Source organism: Myotis brandtii, unplaced genomic scaffold, assembly GCF_000412655.1.
Source record: "Myotis brandtii unplaced genomic scaffold, ASM41265v1 scaffold185, whole genome shotgun sequence".
Classification (NCBI taxonomy): Eukaryota; Metazoa; Chordata; class Mammalia; order Chiroptera; family Vespertilionidae; genus Myotis; species Myotis brandtii.
In genome coordinates, this window is record NW_005356870.1 from 5,995,018 (window position 1) to 6,016,812 (window position 21,795).

The 21,795-nt window shown below is 40.2% G+C and overlaps 1 protein-coding gene across 1 annotated transcript; it reads right to left on the bottom strand.

Moving 5' to 3' along the window:
- Positions 1–1,246: 1,246 nt before the first annotated feature.
- LONRF1 (LON peptidase N-terminal domain and ring finger 1) lies at positions 1,247–21,366 on the bottom strand. Its single transcript, XM_014537895.1, has 10 exons — positions 21,215–21,366; positions 17,420–17,569; positions 16,115–16,355; positions 15,920–16,016; positions 14,552–14,666; positions 9,553–9,674; positions 6,864–7,022; positions 6,582–6,744; positions 5,165–5,317; positions 1,247–2,570 (listed from the first exon to the last, which is right to left on the bottom strand). Exons 2-10 carry the CDS (start codon positions 17,459–17,461, stop codon positions 2,412–2,414), a joined length of 1,251 nt encoding a protein of 416 aa, XP_014393381.1. The 5' UTR covers positions 17,462–17,569; positions 21,215–21,366; the 3' UTR covers positions 1,247–2,411.
- Positions 21,367–21,795: the final 429 nt, after the last annotated feature.

Consider the following 21,795-nt stretch of genomic DNA (forward strand, 5'->3'; position numbering starts at 1 on the left):
AGAATATATTTATTGATTTCAGAGAGGAAGGAAGAAGGAGAGATAGAAACATTAATATTGAGAGATAATCATTGATTGCCTGCCTCTTGCATGTCCCATGCTGGGGATCGAGGCCACAACCTGGACATGTACCCTGACCGGAATCGAACTGTGACCTCCTGGTTCATTGGTCAATGCTCAACCACTGAACCATGGCTGTAAGGATATTTTTTGTTTAAATCTTTAGACAGCAACTATCAGAATTTATCTATCACAAAATTAAGGTCAGATGATAAATAAAACCCATGGAATTCCTATGAGTACATGTGTATAGAGACAAATTAATGCCCATTTGTGTTGGTGTGTGCTCACACGTGTGCACTTCAGGCACACGTTACAAATGTAGATTCAAGACCATTAACTTGTACTGCCACCTGATACATATTTGAACTATACAGGTAAACTCTGCACTTCTACTACCCAGACACCATTTGATGGCACTTAATAGTTTATTACAAGGAAGTGTAACCTAACACTTCAGAAACATATTGAGAAGGTGCTTTTGGGAAATGGCCCATTCTTTAGACAATATTTTCTGCAGAACTAATGAACATTCTCAATCAGCATAATTGAGGGGCAGCGGGTGGTCCTCAAGGCAGTCATTTCTGAGCATATTTTTTATATCAACATTCAATATTAAAAGATGTTTGGAAAATCTTAGCTGGGAAAGTGGGGGCCAAAATGGTCAAGTCCATTTAACCAAGAGAAGCCCCAAATGGGTAATATGTATTTATCCTCATCCTAAAGGGATGTGGATTTTTAAAAGGTTGAAAAATTGTGCTTTAGAGAATGGTTCTAGGGCAGTGATGGCGAACCTATGTCACCTCTGACACGCGAACTCATTTTTTTGGTTGATTTTTCTTTGTTAAATGACATTTAAATATATAAAATAAATATCAAAAATATGTTTTTGTTTTACTATGGTTGCAAATATCAAAAAATTTCTATATGTGACACAGCACCAGAGTTAAGGTAGGGTTTTTCAAAATGCTGACACGCCGAGCTCAAAAGGTTCGCCATCACTGTTCTAGGGCCTTAAGCTTCCTTAAGTCACTGCATTGTTTGGTGAAAATTTGACCAAGAAAAGTACTTTGAAAGCTAGTGTTAATGTCTCATGGCACAAACAGTGAGCAAAACCCAACGGTGCCTTCACTCTGTAGTTTGATTCCCCCACTGTTTTTTACAATGACCTAAAATTAAGAAAAAATTGTTATGAATTTAGCTTTTATTCAAAATTAAATAAGCAAAAGCAAGTTTTTCTGAAATTTTTACAAATTACTTACATAAAAGAAAGTTAATAAGGACAGTCCTAAGTTTGCAACAAATAATTACAAAAGTGTCTAGGGCAGCATGAGTATAAACCACGTCACAGCATGGTGCTCTAATTGTCAGATGAGTAAGGCATAACTAACATTTGCACCGAGACCAGAATTAGAAAACAAAACAGACTGTAAAAGCTTAGTTCTACATTAAGCTCCTTCTCTTCCCTCAGGTCCTTAATGGGTTTGAACTATGTCATTGTTTTACACAAACACATCATGTCAAACTATAAATTACATAGATGGGCAGTTAATGAGAAAAGCCCCCTAAAAGGTACAAACTAACTGGTACTGAATTGAGTTCTCCATTTGCCTTTATGTACAATTAAATGTAAACCATATTTTCACAGTTTTGAGTGTTTTGTGAATAGATGCACAGTACCATGTCAGGTTTGCAATTGTTCCTGAAAACTGGCTCTAGGTTCTGCACCCCCGTCGGCCACCGGGGTGCACGTATTTACATAAATAGGAAAGTATCATAGTCAATGGTCAAGACAGTTCAGCAAGAGCAGGATTTCCAGCAGAGCGATACGCGATACCACAGTTTACACACCTGTGCAAACAGAAGCATTCAGACAGAAAAATCGGAGGCAAATGCAATTCGCAAAAACTCGTATCGCTACTGTTGTAAACTTAGGCAGTAAATGACCCTCGGTAAGCTCTGCTCTCTATGGCTTTTTTTTTTCTTTTAAAATCTTAAAGCCAGAGAAAATGCACACATACTACCCACACGCTCGCGCACACACACTCCACACACATACAAAGTTCTCATTTCATTTTAGAATACGGTACATAGTGCAACTTCATCACAATGTAGAGGTTTAACACACATTTGCTGTGTGTTTTCCTGTGCAAGTTCTTAGTGGTCTAAATCCTAGTTGAGGGTATTCATTTGCAGAACCACATGATTCTGGAGGTTGAGGAAATAAAAAAAAAAACACAAGAGTTTCCATACATTTTTCAAACCAGCACTGGAGGTGCAAAGGCAGCAGACAACCTGGCCATCAACAGAGCCAGGTTAGGGTAACTTTAAAGGAAGATCCAAGCAGTTAGTTACTTAGATTGGTCTCTAGAAAAATAGGTCAGGATATGCTGTATCTTTGTCAACCGTTCCTTCAAAGACTTCATTGACAAAACTGACAGCTGGTATCGGGGGTCCACAGGGAGAACTGCAAGAAGCCACCAACACCAGGCAGGTCCATTAGGAGTCGCCTAAAAAAATAAGCAACATTTATAGGATTAATTAAACAAGTGTCCATGTGATAACAACAGTAACAAACCACCAACAAGCTAGTCTGACTAAGCATTTCTCCCTATCAAGTCCCATCTCAAATTCTTTAAACAATCATGCAAGGAAGGCTATTACTATACCCATAAAAAATGGGAAAACTGGAGCTCAGAAGTGCAATATAACTTGTCCAAGCTCTCTCAGCTCACATGTGGCAGAGCCAACATCCAAACCCAGACCTGATTCCACAGCCCACACTCTTTCCTTGCAGGAACTGCTTCGAGCAGGGTTTCCTCAAGTTCAGGTGACTGGCACTGGGGGCCAGATGATTGTTTGTTATGAGAACCGTCCTGGGCACCATGGCCTGCTGACTCAGGTGACTGGCACTGGGGGCCAGATGATTGTTATGAGAACCGTCCTGGGCACCATGGCCTGCTGAGCAGCACCCCTGCCTCTGTCAGCAGCACCTCCCTAGTTGTGACATAAAGTTGTCTCCAGATATTCCCAAATGTCCCACGGGGGCAAAACTGTCCCTACTTGAGAAATGCTTTCTTAACATGCATATTTAAAACTTTTTTAAAAATATGTTTTTATTGATTTCGGAGAGGAAGGAAGAGAGAGAGATTGAAACATCAATGATGGGAGAGAATCACTGATCGGCCGCCTCTTGCACGCCCCCTACTGGGGATGGAGCCCGCAACTCAGGCCTGTGCCCTTGACCAGAATTGAGCCCGGGACCCTTCAGCCCACAGGCCAACACTCTATCCACTGAGCCAAACCGCTAGGGCTAAAACACTTTTTTTAAAGTTAGTTGGTATTCTGAAATATCTTCAAAGAATTGTGGACTCCTGGGAAAGCTAGAATCCCCCTGATGTTATAAGGGCTGACTACTGGCTATTGAAAAACAGGAACTTATACAAAAGAATTGTTAAGCCACCTTTACTACAATTGTACTGCTTCTTATTGGACCTAAAAGTTCAGAATGACAAAAGGAGCTATATCAGTGTTGGTCTCAATGCACTCTTAGACTCAAACTAGATTTCTATATTTATGTATTGTCTGTGCTCTACTCAGCACCACGACCACCTCCTTCTGCATAATCAGAGACATCAGAAAACTACATTCCCCAGAACCCCTTTCCCCATATGGTTCCAGGTTAGACTGGCCAATGAGAGGCACTCCTATGTGAGATGTGTAAGTTGGAAAAGAGGAAGCCACTACCCTCTGGAGATTGTTGCCAAGTGTGGGCAGATGTGAGATTTACAGAAGCTTCCAGAGAACTCCTGAAAACCACCTGCTCTGCGGCTACAGCTGACAGAGCAACACCGGGGCAGGCCCAGGTCTGTGGCGGCAGATTCTCTGAGCACTGACGATGTCCCCGATCTTCTCCAAGCTGGGCGTTAGATCTACATCCTAAAGAAACCCTTCATTCCAGGAGCAGACTGAGGGGCTCTTCTTTTCCTCACTGAATCCTGCCTCATACAGACTAACAGACGGCAGAGGCAGAGGATAGGATAATAATGGGGGAGGGTGGTAAAGGCCACGGGAAAGCAATGCTGAATTTTTCTACAAGTTGGGTTTGTTAACACTTAAAGTTTATTAATTTTGTGCTTATCAAAAGCGTTTCTATTAAATTTAATCAGATTTAGGTGGACAGGATAAAACAAACATGCTAGACACAGAGTAAGTGCTCAATTACAAGATGGTCTAATGCTGAAATTTCGAGTTCAGGTGAAGGACTCAGCTGGGATTCAGACAGACTTGCACTGACCTCTGAGCACTGGCCTGAGAGGCAGTCTGCGTCACAGCGGGATCTGTTCTCTCTCCATCTTCTATTTATTTATAGTCATTCCTTTATGAAATCTATCACCTTCTGACCACAAACATTTTCTTCTATGCAATTCAAAACGCTTGTGCCTAAAAGTCAGTGCTTTGATGCATCTAAGCTCAGACTTCCCAGGCTGGGGACCCTCCTTTCTTGCCTCTCACAGTGCCTACTGCACAGATCGCTTGCCCAGAGTGCCTGCTACACATTAATTAGATTAAGCTTAAAAGCAAACCCTAAGTACCTGAGCTAGACCATAAGGACAGCAGTTTCCAAGGAGAGTAGCATTAAACATGAAGAGACAGAAATGGATTTAATTGCCAGGCTGAAAGTTGGGAATAAAAGGTGGTGAGAAAAAAATTTTCAAAGTACAGAAAATGATACACTACATCTCTTAACTGTCCCAAAACGACGGCTGACTGGCTCGAGGTGCAGTTGTCACAATTTACCCGATGGTACCACATCCCATTTTGGATGTCTTATTTCTCCTTCTGAAAAGGGCCCCTCAGTTAAGGGTTCGACCTTTCCTGGCCCTCACTCACTCCTACGGGCATTGCAGCGACACCTACACACCCCCTCCCACTTCAAATGCAGCGGGTACCACTGTGCTAGGGAATACAGGCACGATTCCAAAGACGGGGACAAAGGAGATGCAATGTAAACAGGACAACAACAGCAAAACCTTAAAAATCTACTCACTTGGGTTTATTTTAAAAAGTGAGACTTTTGTAAACAACATCAAAGCCATCTTACCTGAAGGTTTTCCTCCCTCCTGGGCATTGAGCCAAAGTGCTGAAGAATTTGGCTTCGAAATCTGTCTCTTAAATTCTGAAACCAGCTGCAGGCTTGAGAGTAGACCAAATTATGAAGCTGCCTGAGACTCTCTAACTCATCTTCATTCTCCACCTAGAAATACAACAGTTAGTAAGACCTCTGTGTCTAATATCACCAACCCCACAGACATGGGAAAAAAATCGAAAAATAGGGACTACCTATTTCAGTGCTGGATCATAAGAGTATTATTCTTATACAATATGTATCAAATATTTCTGCCTCACATAATACAGTACTATAGGACCCTCCTAACAGCCCCCAATCAGGAGGAGGGGTAAGACTGCGAGGGAGTTCTTTGTCTTTATGGATCAGTGGTTTTTGAAAACAGTGGAATGAAAAGAGCAGTTCAGCTACTACAATAAAAGGAAAGACAGGGAAGGGGACTAAAGTGCAGGTGACAGGATAGAAAGCGGAACAGGATTTTCCACCACAGAACGGGGTCAAAAAACAAACAAAAAATTTTAGAAAATCACTTAGCATATAAAAAGGTAGAGAATAATTTAAGCAGTGATGAACGTCTCCTGCTGTAAAGGCCCAAGGCTGTGGCCACCTCCATCATCCCTCCGGACACCCTGCAGACTGCTGGATCATGGCAGCACCAATTAAATGCTCAGCCTTGCAGCCTGCGATCAAGTGGTCTCACGAATGCAGGTGGAAGATGGAGCATTAACTCACCCACCTCACACTGGCTGCCTTAATGCACACTGCTCTCCCACTCACTGCCTGTCAGGGAGCGCTCTAGACCGTACACATGGACACATCTCAGCAAATACCAGGCTTGACTCAGCCTTTCACACTCAAGGATGACTCAAGAGAAAAACGACAAAAGAAATCTAAAAACATTCTGAGCTATAAAAGGTGAGTCTACAGCACAAAAGAGACAAAAAAACAAACATGCTTTTTATTTTTTAGAGATCCGAAATGAAACACAAAACAAGTTTAAAAGGCATCTACTTTTGCACAACAATGAGAATACATTTAATGCCACTAAACTGTACACTTAAAAAAGGTCAACATTCAACCCTGTTAAGTGCCTGCCTTGCCAATACACACACACACACACACACACACACACACACACACACACACACACATTCTGGGTGCTGTGCTGGCTGCTGAGCCTGGAGAAACAAAGAGTATCTAGGTCTGGTCTCCCAGGTTCTCTGGGAACTCACAATGATTAAGAACAAGATAAGAAAAAGGTAAGTCAAAACTAATTTGCATAAGTATTGGTGAGGGTCTCTGAGAGGAAGAACTGTTTTATCTGCCCGGATGCCTGTACCATGCCCAAGACAGAGTACACCAACGTGTGCTGGAAAACAACACTGTGTAATACCTTAACATCTTCCAGATATTCAATGTCTGCAGTGCAATATCCATCTTTCATTCCTCTTTTTAAAACCTTAAACCGCTTTCCTCCAACAGTATCCACCACAGACCTTCCATCAGGTAAGAAATGTACATTTCTAATTTGTAACATACAACCATAATCTGCAAAACTAAAAGAAAAATTCTAATTAACATCAAAGTTTAAGCAACAAGCACGCACGTTCTCAACAATATTCAAGGAAAAGTTCCAAGGTAAATAAAAATATTTAAAAGAACACAAAAAGCATACCCATTCTGCTTGTCACTGACACACATCCCAAACTGTTTCGTTCCAGTTTGTATGCTTCTTCGAATCATCAATCTATATCTTGGCTCAAATACATGAAGAGGGCAAGGCACAGTGGGGTAGGCTATAGTGCAAACAAATATTGGGACATTCTTGGTCAAGCTGAAGAAGAGAAAAGTATCATTATTATATGTCAGAATTTATAACCAAAATGAGTAAAACTTGCAACAGTAATAAATTCATATCAAAAAATAAAAAGAAAGCAGACCCAAATAAGGTAACTTTTATTCTTGGCAAGAACAACAATCAGTACACTCACGTGGATACGTCAGCACTAAAACAACGTTTGTGATCCTCTTATGCACACAAGTCAAGCAAGTCAACCTGCATTCGAGCTGCCATGTTATCATATAGAGCTAAGTTTCTTTATGAATCAAAAAGTAATGGACGAGAATTCTATTCTATATTTAAAATCTGTCTAAAATATCTGTAACATGACAGAGTTAATATCTTTTCTCCGTAAAACACTCTTAGTCACTCTTAGATAACAGTAAGAAAAAAAGAATTCCCAGAAAAGACAAAATGCAAATCATTAAAAATTCTTAGGCATTAAAAATATTTTCAAACTATCAAAATAGGTAATTCAAAAACATTTTTCCAGGTAATTAAAAAGATACATTTCCATTGCCAGATTTGCAGAAAATGAGAGGATGCAGGCAGCGCCCAGCTCTGACAGGGCTGGGGAAGCTGGCAGTGCAGGGGGCAGACTGGAACAGGACAGCCACGCTGAAGGACCATGTGGCAATCAATACACATCAAAAGCTTTTTTAAATGTCCACATCCTTTGAACCAACAGGCTCACTTTTCCCCACTATGTACTGAGCATGTTCAGTGTTAACACTCTGTACAGCAGCCACAACTTAGAAGCAAAAAGAAGATAATAAAATAAATCATGACATAGCCATCACATGGTATACATTTAAATGCCTATATTAATGAGAAAGAGGTTATGGAATTATATGAATAAAATAACCCCATCTATGTTTAAAATGTATTTATATATATTAAAACATAAAAGGATATATGCCAAAATGCCAAAGGAAGCTCCCTTTGAGTTGCCCATTATGGCTTTTTTCCCCCTACTCACTTATATTTTCTAATTTTTCTTAAAAAAGATCATAAGTTACAAAAATTAATATTTAATAAAAAAATGTTTAATGTACAAGTGCTAGTTACTCTACTTTTAAAACTGTGTTTTACCATCATTGTACACTCTCCTTATGAACCTGAGAACTTGGAAAAAACCCAACAGACCCATTAATTAGGAAAACTTGTAAGTCCAGAGGAGGACCCGTTCCTCAAGGACAACGGCCTCGTCAGTGAGCAGCAGGTGCCCTCAAGCTTCCCTCTGTCACCTCAGCTCCCCTCCCGTTACTACTGCTGGTCATTCACCGATTGCCCTGCTCTGCGGGGGGTCTGGTGTGGCACCGTTTTAAGATTTTAAAGTATATCTGCAGCTTTCTTATAGGCAGCTTCTTGCAGTGTTGATCAAAAAGCTTCATAATCTGCACTTCAGAATATTTTCTACCACAGAACCACACAATAAAATATCAGTTCCACGAGAAGACAAATCATACCGATTTCCATAAAGAAAAGATAGGAAGTCTCTTATTGAAGGCCACGGGCCCAATGAAGACATTTGGAGGGCACATACTAAAAAAGAAGAGTCCATGCCCTAACTGGTTTGGCTCAGTGAATAGAATGTTGGCCTGTGGACTGAAGGGTCCCAGGTTTGATTCCAGTCAAGGACACAAGCCTGGGTTGCGGGCTTGATCCCCATTAGGGCATGTGTAGGAGGCAGCAGATCAATGACTCTCTCATCATTGATGTTTCTATCTCTTCCGCTCCCCTCCTCTCTGAAATCAACCAATATATACCTATATTTTTTTTTTTAAAGACAGAATTTTTAAAAAAGAAAATGAAAGGAAAAGAGTTAAATTAAAAACGTATGAAAGAAATGTAGAGACTCCAATGACTGGTCAAAGAGGGAAAGACGTAGGTGAAGAAAAGTACAAGAAATAAAGGTTAAGAGCAACAAGACTAGGACCAGCCTCCCAGCCCCAGTCGGCCATGAAGTCCTCAATAATGGTCTCTCCCACCAGATCCCAAAGCTACCCCCAGGGCTTTCACTTTCCTGTTACTGACTCGATTCTACCTCAAGTCAATATTTTCATTAATTGAGAATCTGGCCCCTAAGTCACCTCCCTACCCTTTTCCAATTTCAGGACTCAACGCCCCACCTTCCAAACCTCTAATTGGCTAAACCCCCTGCCAATCCTGGCCATTTGTCTCCTACCTTCCTCCTACACTGCCTTGATACCTGAGGGTTGCTGTTCCCAGCAACCACCGTTACTAGATTCCACTGCCTGATGTCACTGTAGGAAAACCCTCCCCCACCTAAAATGCTGCTTAAATGAATCAATAATTCCCAGTAGAACATCTGGAAGTTACCAAATGAACTTTTAAAAAATTCTGTTTAGGACAGGGGATGCTGACCAATATTTGTTTGAAATATGCCTTTGACTATATGGGTTGAAATAAAGGCGGGATCCAGCTTGCCACGAGAAGGCTTCTCCTATTTTCAAGGGTAGTAGTTTGTAATTTGATTGTGTTTTTATGAGAAGAAACTTACTGTGAGAGTTCAGCAGTTTCTTCATCATATATTTTTTTTCTCTCAGACAGCTCATCAGGCAGATACTTCACTATTAATTCTTCCAACAGCTGTGTGACACAGTACCTCCTATCTGCTAGATACTAAAAGACAATATTATTTTACATTCCAATTCTTTTTTCCTACAGTATAAAACAGGCAAAACAATTTAGCTGATACAGTCAAGCCCTTATTACATATTTATACAGTCTACCTGAATTTACCGAATTAGTGAGGGGAACCTTACAATGGATGATGCTAAACAGGCCACCTGTCTGAGGCTTCGCTCAAGAGCATAAAGCTGCATGGTGGCAGCTTGAGCCACACCCTATGTAAGGACCATGTCTTGCTCTGATCACAGATCCTTTAGCAGCTGTCAGCCCTGCCCCTGCATCTCCCACACCGAGGGCCAATCTCCATCTGGCAGCTCATGGGTACCTGAAACTAGCATTTTGACTGAAAAACAAAAATAAGGTAAGGAATAAAGAAAATGGTGCATTTGCCTTATTTTTTAAAAAGCAAAAACTACACATACACCCTTCTTTGTTCCCTATTTCAGTAGCAGAGTTTACAGCAAATTTTTTCTTTCAGATTCTCCTTTCCCTGTCACCTTACTATACTCAGACCCTCGTCAAGAGGTTGCTTTTCCCAGATGACCCCCTGTATGTATAAAGGGGACATTTTATCACTGCCTTCAGACTCTGAGAAACCGCTCCTCATGCATTTGATGTCATTGTTCCAACTGCTAGAAGCTATCTCTTGCCTGTGAAAAGCCCATCTATCTTTTACGGTCTGGCTCCAATTTTACCTTTTTTATAAAGTCTTTCTAATTATTTTTCTGTCTCCCAAGAACCATAGAAAAGGCAGTTACCACACCCTACACTATATAACATGGACAGGAATACATCATGTCTCTGTAACTGAACTTAACACTGCACAGGGGAAGGGACCAGGTCAGAGTGTACGCACAGAACTTTGCGCAAAGCAAATGCTCAGTACAAATCTAATCTAATAAAAGACAGACATGCAAATTGACCGTACCTTTGCTACACCTTAAGCCACACTCCCAGCCAATCAGAGCAACTATATGCAAATTAACCCAACCAAGATGGCGGCCGGCAGCCACGGAGCTGGAGCAAGCAGGAGGCTTGGTTGCTCCAGTGATGGAGGAAGTCAGCTTCCTGCCGGCGAGGCCGGCTCTGAGCTCCACTGAAGGCAACAAAGTTTCAATTAAAGAAGGTAAATAAATCTCAGAATAAAAAAAAAAGAAAAAAAGGAGAGGCTGGGAGCTTCCGTCGCCTGGGGGCTTGGCCAGCCAGAAAACGGCCCTCAGCCCCTCACCCAGGCTGGCCAAACCTCCATCGGGTGAGGGACCCCACTGGGGGGGGGTGGGGGCTTGACCAGCCTGCAAACAGCCATCAGCCCCTTACCCAGGCTGGCCAGGCACCACAGTGGGGACCCCCACCCTGAAGGGGGTGTGACCAGCCTTCAAACACCCCTCACCCAGGCTGGCCAGGCACCCCAGCGGGACCCCCACCCTGATCCAGGACACCCTTCAGGGCAAACCAGCCGGCCCCCATCCATGCACCAGGCCTCTATTCTATATAATAAAAGGGTAATATTCAAACTGACCCTAACAGCAGAACGTCTGGGAATGACTGGTCACTATGACACACACTGACCACCAGGGGGCAGATGCTCAATGCAGGAGCTGCCCCCTGGTGGTCAGTGCGCTCCCACAGGGGGAGCTCTGCTCAGCCATAAGCCAGGCTGACGGCTGCCAGTACAGTGGTGGTGGTGGGAGCCTCTCCCGCCTCCTCAACAGCGCTGAGGATGTCTGACTGTAGCTTAGGCCTGCTCCCCACTGGCAAGTGGACATCCCCCGAGGGCTCCCAGGCTGCCAGAGCGATGTCTGATTGCCAGCTTAGGCCCAATCCCCGGGGAGCGGGCCTAAGCCAGCAGGTGATCATCCCCCGAGGGGTCCCAGACTGCGAGTGGGCACAGGCCTGGCTGAGGGACGCCCCCCCCCCTCCGAGTGTACAAATTTTTGTGCACCGGGCCTCTAGTTTATTTAATAAAAGTAATGAGAAAAAACTCTTAGGAGACCACGAGGAGGTAAGATAAAGAGAGGTCATCCTTTAATCTGTAGATCCAGCATAAATAAAGGTTTTGTCGTTATCCAATAAAAAATAGAGTAGTGCCCGGCTGGCGTGGCTCAGTGCTTGAATGTCAACCTATGAACCAGGAAGTCACAGTTCGATTTCCAGTCAGGGCACATGCCCAGTTGTGGGCTCAATCCCTAGTATGGGGTGTGCAGAAGGCAGCCGATCAATGATTCTCTCTCATCATTGATGTTTCTCTCTCTCCCTCTCCCTTTCTCTCTGAAATCATTAATAAATACATATATACATACACACTAGAGGCCCGATGCACGAAGATTCGTGCAAGAATGGGCCTTCCTTTCCCTGGCTGCCGGCACCGCCTTCGCTCCAGCCAGAGCTGCCTTTCTGCCTTCGCTCAGGCCCGGAGCGGCTGGGGCAGTGTGGAACGCCTGTGTCGTCACTATGGAGACGATGCAAGCATCCTGCCCTGCCCCTGGTCGCTCAGTGCCTGTGTATGCAAATTAACCTGCCATCTTTGTTGGGTTAATTTGCATACTCACTCCTGATTGGCTGGTGGGCATCACAGATGCAAAATGGTCAATTTGCATCTTTCTCTTTTATTAGTGTAGATATATATATTTTAATAGAGTAGTAAATATGAGAATTTAGAAGAAGGGTAGTAGTGGTTTTCAAATCTTAGCATGAATCAGGGCTTGTTAAAATGAAGACTGCTGCGCCCCACCAGAGTTTCTGATTTAGTGGCTCTGGAGTGGGGTCTAGGTGATCGGATGCTGCTGGTCAGGGGAACACACTTTGAGAACCACCGAAGAGTGGTACTCTTGAGCAGATAATGTAGATACAGATAACTGATGAGTTTACTGTAAAATTAATCAAATTATAGGCATTAATAAAGGCAATGTTATTACCATCTTTCTATTAAATTAATAAAGATGTTTTAAAATTTAATACTCATGTATTAAATTTGGGAAAATATGGCCTCTCTTACATGCCTGATAGGAATCTAAATTTGTACATTTCTAGGGACCTACATAATTTGGCACTTGGTTTTAAGAGTCTTTTAAAAATAAGATGTTTAAGCTAATAATTTACCCTAAGGAAAGAGTAAAGACATAACACATGATACATAAAAAAAGAGAAAACAAAGCAATTTACAAATCCAACAATAGGGAAATGTCAAGGCATTATATTATTATACTGCTATAAAATGTATTCAAATGAAAAAATGAGCAAAATAAAATCACAAGTAGGAAAGACGCAAAACTATGGAGCATATCAATTTAATTCTTTAAAATATTTATTTAGCTTATGCAAATTATGTCACACAAGGTATTTTCAAAGTCAGGACACAAAATAAAGTTATTTTTAAATAGTATGCTAGTTATATTTTTAAATATGCTTATTTTCTTTCAAACGCCATTTTTTTAGGGTGAGGTATCTAAATTTAAAGCTACATACCTAATTATTAATCTAAAATAAAGCATAATAAATATATTAGAGCCCTGGCCAATGTGGCTCAGTTGGTAGGAGCATTGTCCCATACACAGAGAGGTGGCAGGTTCAATTCCCAGTCAGGGCACATACTTAGGTTGCAGGTTCAATCCCAGGTCGGGGCACATGCAGGAGGCAACCAATCGATGTTTCTTTCTCTCTTTCTCTCTCTCTCTCTCTCTCTCTCTCTCTCTCTCCCCCCCCCTTCTTGCTCTAAAATCAATAAAAATATAAAATAAAAATATATTACAGAGTACTAAAAACTCTGGGAAATATAAATATGCTTATATTTAGAGTACTTCACCTGAAAACAGTATTTAGTTGAACATGCAATTAACAAATTCTTTAAGAATAAGTTTATCTTGTTTCTTGACTTTGTGAACGTTCTGTACGTGGTTTTGTTTTTTACATATCAGCTTGTTCTATAAGACACATATCAAACATAATGCACATATAATATTATGATACCTACACAGGGCTATATTTTGTATATAGGAAATAGCTATGTATGTTCAATAGCAAAATGTTTTATCACTTTCTTATTCATATCTGGAAGACACTTTTTCTTTAAACAACCCTGCCGACCACCAGAGACGGGATCGCTCTCCCCTGATCAATGCTACCAGCACAGCTGGAGTGCAGAATTCCAAGGCTTTGGCCTCACTGAGGGGGTCTCCAGCTGCCTTGCACGACTGAGCAGGTGTTGTCCTCCCACCTGGGATCTGCTGCTTTCCTCACACAGGCTATTGGCACTGACCACTGACTCTACAAGAAGCGCTGGGGAAGATGTGCCTCCCCTCCTTCCCAGCCTCCTCCTTCTAGAGCTGTCCTGCCCAACATGGTGGCCACCAGTCACATGTGCCTGCTTAAATGCACATGGGTTAAAAATACAATTCCTCCGTCACATTAACTGCATTTCAAGTGCTTAATATTCACATGTGGCTGGTAGCGACATGTTGGATAGCACAGAAATAGAGCATCTCCATCAATGCACAAAGTCTACTGAACAGAGCTGTTCCAGACGTTAATGGGACTGAAGAAGGCCAGAAATCCAGCCTTGTATTGGGGGTTTCCTCAATATTGTCATCAGTAATATTGAACCAATTCCTGACCTGGTACTTGACCATACACCCTCTTTGCTAAAAACATTAAGTTCCGGGGGCTTGGTCTCCAGGACCTCTCTGCTTTCCCTGCCCTCTCTAACCTCGCCTTCTCCAACACTAACATGTGGTCCTGAGGCATCATCCTTTGCAGTCACTCAGCATATATAATGTAATTCGTTCTGAACATCATAGTCACTGTTTCTATGACTGATCAGAAATAAAACCATGTTGCCAAACTTGAGACCAATAAACAGATAAAATGTTTACCTCTTTTAAGCTTTCTTTGCAAAGGGGACAATATGGTGTATGATCTAAACAACGCTCAAGACAGTTCTTACAGAATGAGTGTCCACAAGGGGTTGTTACTGGCTCGAAAAACAACCTGAAATCAACCAAAATGCATGAAGTATATATTAGTTTTCAGATTAAACTGTTTATTAGAAAAAATGGACAAACTATTAATAGAACCATAACACTAATCCCTATTTAGAGGAGGAAGGAGGGTCTGATGGGTAGAAGAGGAGGAAGGGGGCAGTGATTAATGCAATTACACAAAATGTTCCTGAAGAACTGTTTAAACGTTCTCTACCAACAGAGGTGCCCTGCCAAGCACCCAGAGCTGCACTGACAATACAAACACTCGCCCGTGGCGCTGACCACCTGAAATGTGGCCAGGCCACACTGAGATGCGTAGCAAATGTAAAATACACACCAGATTCCAAGACTTATGTAAAATATGTCATTCATAATCACTAAACAGCCTTCCTATAGATTATTTTCTTATCTCTTTGAAATTATTTTCTTAATAAGCTTATAAAAGGCATACTCTATAAAATTCATTAAAAGGAATAATCCAATAAATATTACAGTTAAATCCTAAAGAAATATTAGGCTTAATACCAAAGACAATACTCAGATAATACGGGAAAACTAATTTTACTTACAGTATGATTATTTCCTGAAACACATCTGAATTTCCTAGAAGTATTATTAGATATATAGGTACTTCAGAAACTGTCTGGTCTAATCCCCCCACCTCATAAAGAAAGAAACCTAGGCTCCGATTAGAGACTTGGTGGGAATACAGCCAGTTACCACCAGCCTCGTGGGGCCAGTTCCAGGTCTCCTGACTCTTCGGGCCCTGTTCCTTTGACGCCACACAACTCATGTAAGTGGAAAATGTTCTTTCCAAACCACCAGTCTTTCAGAATTCTAAGCATTCCACATAATGAAAATCCTTATCCAATGGTTCTTTAACGAGCCAGACACATACAATACAGAATTAGAATCCTTACCCAAATATAAAATCATGGATATTTCTAAGTTCTAACAATAATACGTACAACCTTTATAGAACTTCACAATTTTCCACGTACTTTTTATATTTAAGTCATTTGATTCTTATAACACTGTGAGAGAGGCTATGCAAACAATGACCCCACTTTCTAAATAAGGAAACCAGAGGTTCATATATTAAAGTTATTTGTCCAAAGTATGAAAGGTCCAGCTAGGAGTAAAATTAGCACATTTAGTTCACTTACATTATCTATTATTACAGAGTAGGTTATCTTTATCTACCCTGTATTTTATTTATGTTAATATAAAATATTCATCTTGTAAAAAAATTTTACATACCTCATGCAGAGAGAACACTCAAAATCTGAGACGTCTATTAATTCCTCTGGGATGTCACCATAAGTTAATGAAAACGTACAGACCTCATTGGGCGTTTCTATTTAAACAAAGAAACGACAGGGTTATTTTGGTGGGAAAGTTTAAAGGTTATTCTAAATAAATAAATGTTTTTTATGAGTGCAGTGAAATGTTTACCTCCTTGCTTTTTAAGCTTATTTCTTCCATCTTCATTGACAATCACATCCTGTTCTAAGAGAGATAGCTTTCTTTTCAGGAGAGCACCTTTTTCTTGAACAGAGAGCAAAGGTTCTGAGGACACGCGTTTTAAGCAATCCTCTCTGGTGGGCATTTCTGTGGAATTGATAGCCTGTGCTGACTGAGCACGGTTTAAGCTTCCTTTGACAGGTTCTGCCGGGGTCTCAGGTATTTCTTCATTCTACAAAAATACAATAACAAGAGTATCTGTATTTCTTCACTATCCTTACTGCTCTCACCAAGAATCAAACCGAAATGAAATTTCAATAATTTATAATGTCCACTTTACTGTTCATTTAACAGCACCAACTTATTAAAATATGTTTTTCTTTACTGACTTCAGAGAGAGAAAGAGGGAGAGAGAGAGATGGAAAACATCAATGATGAGAGAGAAATCATTGGTCAGCTGCCTTCTGCATACCCCCTACTGGAAATTGAGCCCATGACCCAGGCATGTGCCCTGACTGGGAGTCAAACCATGACTCCTGCCTGGTTCATGGGTCAATGTTCCACCACTGAGCCACACCCTGGCCAGGCCAATAGCACCAACTTTTAATTCTAAAACCCTGACAAGCAAATTATTTTTGGCACTACTTATATAACCCTAGACATCCAGTTAACCTGTATTATAATGAGGCTTAAGCAGTTATGCTAATACTAGTGGTCTGGTGCATGGATTCGTGTACATTGAAAGGAAATTAATTAGAAGAAATATTTTAATATTGCTATTCGCCCTTTCTCTATAATAAAAGTGTCAACCAAATTCATGATCAACAATGACAGATTGAAACACATGCGTGCGATTGGTGCCAGCAAGAGCTTTATATGTATCAGACATTCACAAGTCAATGTTTATTTTTAAGTTGCCAGTGCACGTCCTATGTACCGGACGGTCGGCTGGTCGGATGGTTGGATGTATGTATGGTTGTGCACTTAGCCTTTTATATATATAGATAATTGTTCCTACTCTGAGGAAACTAAAATAAATACAATGTTCCCCATTTTCCAAGAGACTAAAACATTTCTAACATTCAGGTGACCAAAATTGTGATTAATGAACAAGTCTTTTCACATTAAAGTTTTTAGTGTGAAATAAACGTTTATAGACAAAAAATGTACTAAGACAACATTAAGTAGCTTAAAAGTACCTAAACAGATTCTAGTACTGAAAGGAGGGAAGTGCAGATCTTAACTTGTAAAGAAGCGGATACACTAAACCCATGGTGATCTTTTCTCACTCTTTACCTGCTCTGAGCTGAGCTCACTGGCAGAGTGAAACTCTTCCATTACTGACGGAAAACCAAAAGGTTTGTTCTTAGTACATGGCAATGAACTCCAGGAAGAATCCTTCAGGCCTTCTTTTAAGCTTTCAGGTGATAATAAATCAAATAAAATCTGTAAGAGAAATATTAAAAAGTAATACAAATATAAAATATTTGGTTAAGGATAATTTAATATAAAGTTACCTAATATTTAAGAATTTTGAGAAAATTTGTAGCGGACATTATTTTTTAATGAGCAGCAAAAGAATAGATTAAGTAATAAGCAGAACTGCCAAATATTTTTAAAAGTCTTGCAAAACCAAAGTGTGCCTCAATGGGGAAAGAATCATCTCAAAGAAATGGCTCAAAAGGAAGACATGGGTGTGGTTCAACTGGATACCTGAGGAGGGGCCCAAGGTGAAGGCTGACTTTTTAATGTAAAAACTGTAAAAAGAGGAGCTCTTACGTAGAAAGTATTTACCTCTGAAGATCAGCAAATCCTGTCCTGTCAAAAAGTTCACAGTTCACCCCTGATGTATATTTTAAGGCTGGGCTTGGGGTGTTTATGTGAACTACAGAACTCTAAAATTCCATCTATTTATACTGAATTTACCTTCTTGCTGAACTAACCTGCTTGGGCAGTCACCATGCCAGCTTTTGGCTGGGAGTACTGAACAGCAGCTGCCCTGTAACAGCTGGGAGTTACAGCTGCAGGATGAAAATACTCGGGCACTTCTATCAGGAATACATGCAAAACTCTCAAAGAAGCAGAGGAGGTCAAGACAGGGGAAGAACCAGGCTCAAGGAAATGAGAGGGATTCAAATTTTTTTGTTTGTCAAATAAGCTGTATCTATATGTTCAGTAGAGCATTTCTTAAAGTCTAAATTTAGAGGTTTGATTATTTTTAGCTGTACTAGCTCTCAAATACACAAAAATCAGAATTTTTTTATGATCACTACAATGTAAATAAGAGGAAATATATACAATGTAAATAAAAGTGTGCATATCTGGTTGGTGCTCAAGCAATACTCCATTTAATAAACTTTTAAAAATCTGTATATTTCACATTTCCCTTGATTTAAAAACACGTAGTAAACACACAACTACTCTAGAACCCAGCCACTCCACTTCTAGTTGGTTACCAACGAGATGTAAAATATATGTCCACAAAATGACTGGTACAAGAATGTTCATAGCAGTGACTGGAAATAACCCAAATGAAAACCACTATTAACTGTGAACACCACAAATTGTGGTATGTTCATACAATGGAATGCCTGGTGAACAATAAAAACTGTTAAATTACTGGATGTATTTCAAAAATACTATGTTGGAGGGAAAAAAGTCAGACACAAAAGAGTACTACGATTCCGTGTATATGAAGTTCTAGAACAGGCAAAACTACTCTTATGGTGATAGAAATCTGAACAGTCGTTGCCTCTGGGAATCTACTGGAAAGAAGACAAAGTAATTTTCAAGGGTGATGAAGATATCTAGATTTTGATAGGGGTGCTGTTACATGAGTTTATAACTTCTCAAAACTCATGGAACTATATAATCCATGCATTTCAATATATGTAAATTATACCACAATTTTACAAGAAGCTTATTGGGGAAAAATATTTCAAAGGATCTGTTATTTTGCATTCACCTGACCTTATTAACCAACAAAGAAATATTTACAGATATATAAGGATATCTAATAGCGTGGAAAATACAAATTATAAGCCCTTACTGCAATCTCACCAGGAGGAAAGGCTAACAAATACAGATTTGTCAGAAAACACACAACAGTAAACATAAGACTCTGCCGAGGTGCTTCTTAAACTATGTCCCAGTTGCAGAGACTCTAACTCCAAAGGTGTGTGGTGGGGCCCAGGAATCTTTATGTTTACCATGCACCCAAGATTCTGACAAAAAGCCATTCTCTAAGAAACACAGCAAAGGGATTAAATAACGTAGCATGTTTTGAGGACATTGAGGAAAGAATCATGACTAGGCATTGAAATTGTATTAAGGTTGATTTCCCCCCCAAATTTTCAATGACTCTAGTCTTTCCAAATGCTCTGTGAATAAGTCCGACAACAGCTGAATGCCACTGTCATGCTAGTATAGGGAAACCTCTGAGTTTTGAAGAAGCCTCTTTAACTTGGTTTAACCCAATGTTTCCTAAAATCATGTGATCAGAGAACCTTCCCTTTTTCTTTTAATTAACACCTACTAACACAGTACAGAACAAACTTTCAAAGTGGAATATGGACTGCCGAGAAAAATCAGGAAAACAATTTGACTAGGGCAATACTACTGGCACCCGTGGAAAGTAAGCAAAGTTTAGACCTGAAATGAAAGGCAAAAGGCAGGCCAATAAAAATTCCTGAGCAGAAACATCATGACAACAATGTTTAATTAAGGATAACTCGTCTGGCTCGGATTAAACAGACTATTAGGGAACATCTAAATTTAACTAAGTAAAACGAATGCATTTAAATATCTGTGAATGAAATATTCTGATTTCAGTAAGAACCAATTCACTACGTATATGAACCTGAAAACCACCTGTCCAACTGCTACTAAATTTGACTTACAGATTCCTTATGTTCTTATCCCAGTTTTCTAATTAGGGTTTTTCAAAAGAACTGTGCCTTAGCCCTGCCTTAAACTATTAAAGTTGGTGAACCAATTACCTTTTCCACTTCCAGCTTTGCAGGTGCAAAGTCTTCATCAAGGGCTAAGCACTGCAGGAATAGTTGTAAGGCATCACCTAAAAAGCCAGCATCATGGAGGACTTTTCCTTTCCTGAAGTAGACCTTCAATAAAGCACATACGCACAACTTTTATTTGTAGAGTTGTGTTGTTTTTTAAAAATCAACATCAAGTAAAGGTGTGCTCGGAAATGCTCATTTTGAACTCTGAATGAGTCTGAGGAGCTCAGAGCATTTAGAGGTACAGTCACACTGCCCTGGAGAGGCAGTTACAGAGGAACTGAGGCTGAGAAAATGACTTCAAATCACATTTCTAATTGTATCACTCCAGTGCTAAGTCCAAGGGTTCTTACTTTTTTTTAAACAGTTTTAAAGTTGTCCATACAGATCATTTTCCCTCTTATTCTTAATATATATGTGCCTTGTACTAACCCATCATGCCAGCATGGGATTCTGCTTAATTTTTGTTATTAATTTATAATTTTTGGAGCATCCTTACTATACTGTCTTCTAAGGCACAGTTTTGAATGGAGGAAAAAGTCACAAGAGTAACTTCTAGCTTAAAGAACATATGTGGGAGATGGACTGATGTGCCTTGGCAACTTGATAAAAAGGACAACCAGTAAACGGATTGTATACATGCACAAGTCTTTTTAAAAAATGGCAAGGCCAGCTCCATGGCCCCCTAATCATCTGGTTCCCATCATAATGCCCCAATCCATTCTCCAGCCTCGAGGGCCTCTTCTCTTTCCATTAATAAACCCCAGGCACCAATGGCCAGTTTGTACCCATCTTCCCAATATGGCCAGTTGTCTCTCTTTGAGGAAATTCTGTATACTCGAGTCTCTTTTCTTCTGTGTCTTGAATTCAGTTGTTCTTTAGCTAGGAAACAGATTTCTTACAATTTAAAAAACTATCAGATGATAGTTATCCCAAGTATTGATCTTAGATTTTGAGAACTTTCTATATTTTTACTTAGAGTCAACCACACCATCCTGTTAAAACTTATAACCATAACTGAATGCATGTTCCTTACAGTTGAGATTTTAAAATGTATGTAAAACAGTCATTTTACCTCGGGCCAACTTGGCAGCTGAAAGAGCACTGCATTCAGGTCCTCTATGGCTGCTTTGAACTCTCCTAGACCAGCATAGGATTCAGCGCGGTAGATTTTTAGAGTCAAGTTGCTGGGCTCTGAAATAAATATTTTATAAAGGTTGATTGCTTTTAAAAGATTATTGTACAATCCACAAAATGCATCATACTAGATTTAATAACTGCTCTAGTGATGCTAGTCGATAGCCACCAAACCAAAGGTTGTGAGCCCAGCACAGTACAGGTGCAACCTACTTACATGTTGAATTTTATCTAGAAGTTTGATGAAATCACTGTAAGTAGACTATTTGGGTGGAGGAAATTACGGTTCTTAAGAACACTGGAAATATTTTCATAATATGAATAATCACCTCTAAGAAAAGAAATGTGTTGTGTGTGTGTGTTTTTTTAAATAGGGCATTCTATACAGATTTAAAAGACGTCTTGGATGTTTAGAAGATTTGCCTCTTTATGGTAAATTGTAATTATTTTATACCCTAGTTTCTAAATCCTTATTTATAAACAACTGTATGTGTCACTACTGCACATGGAATTTCCATA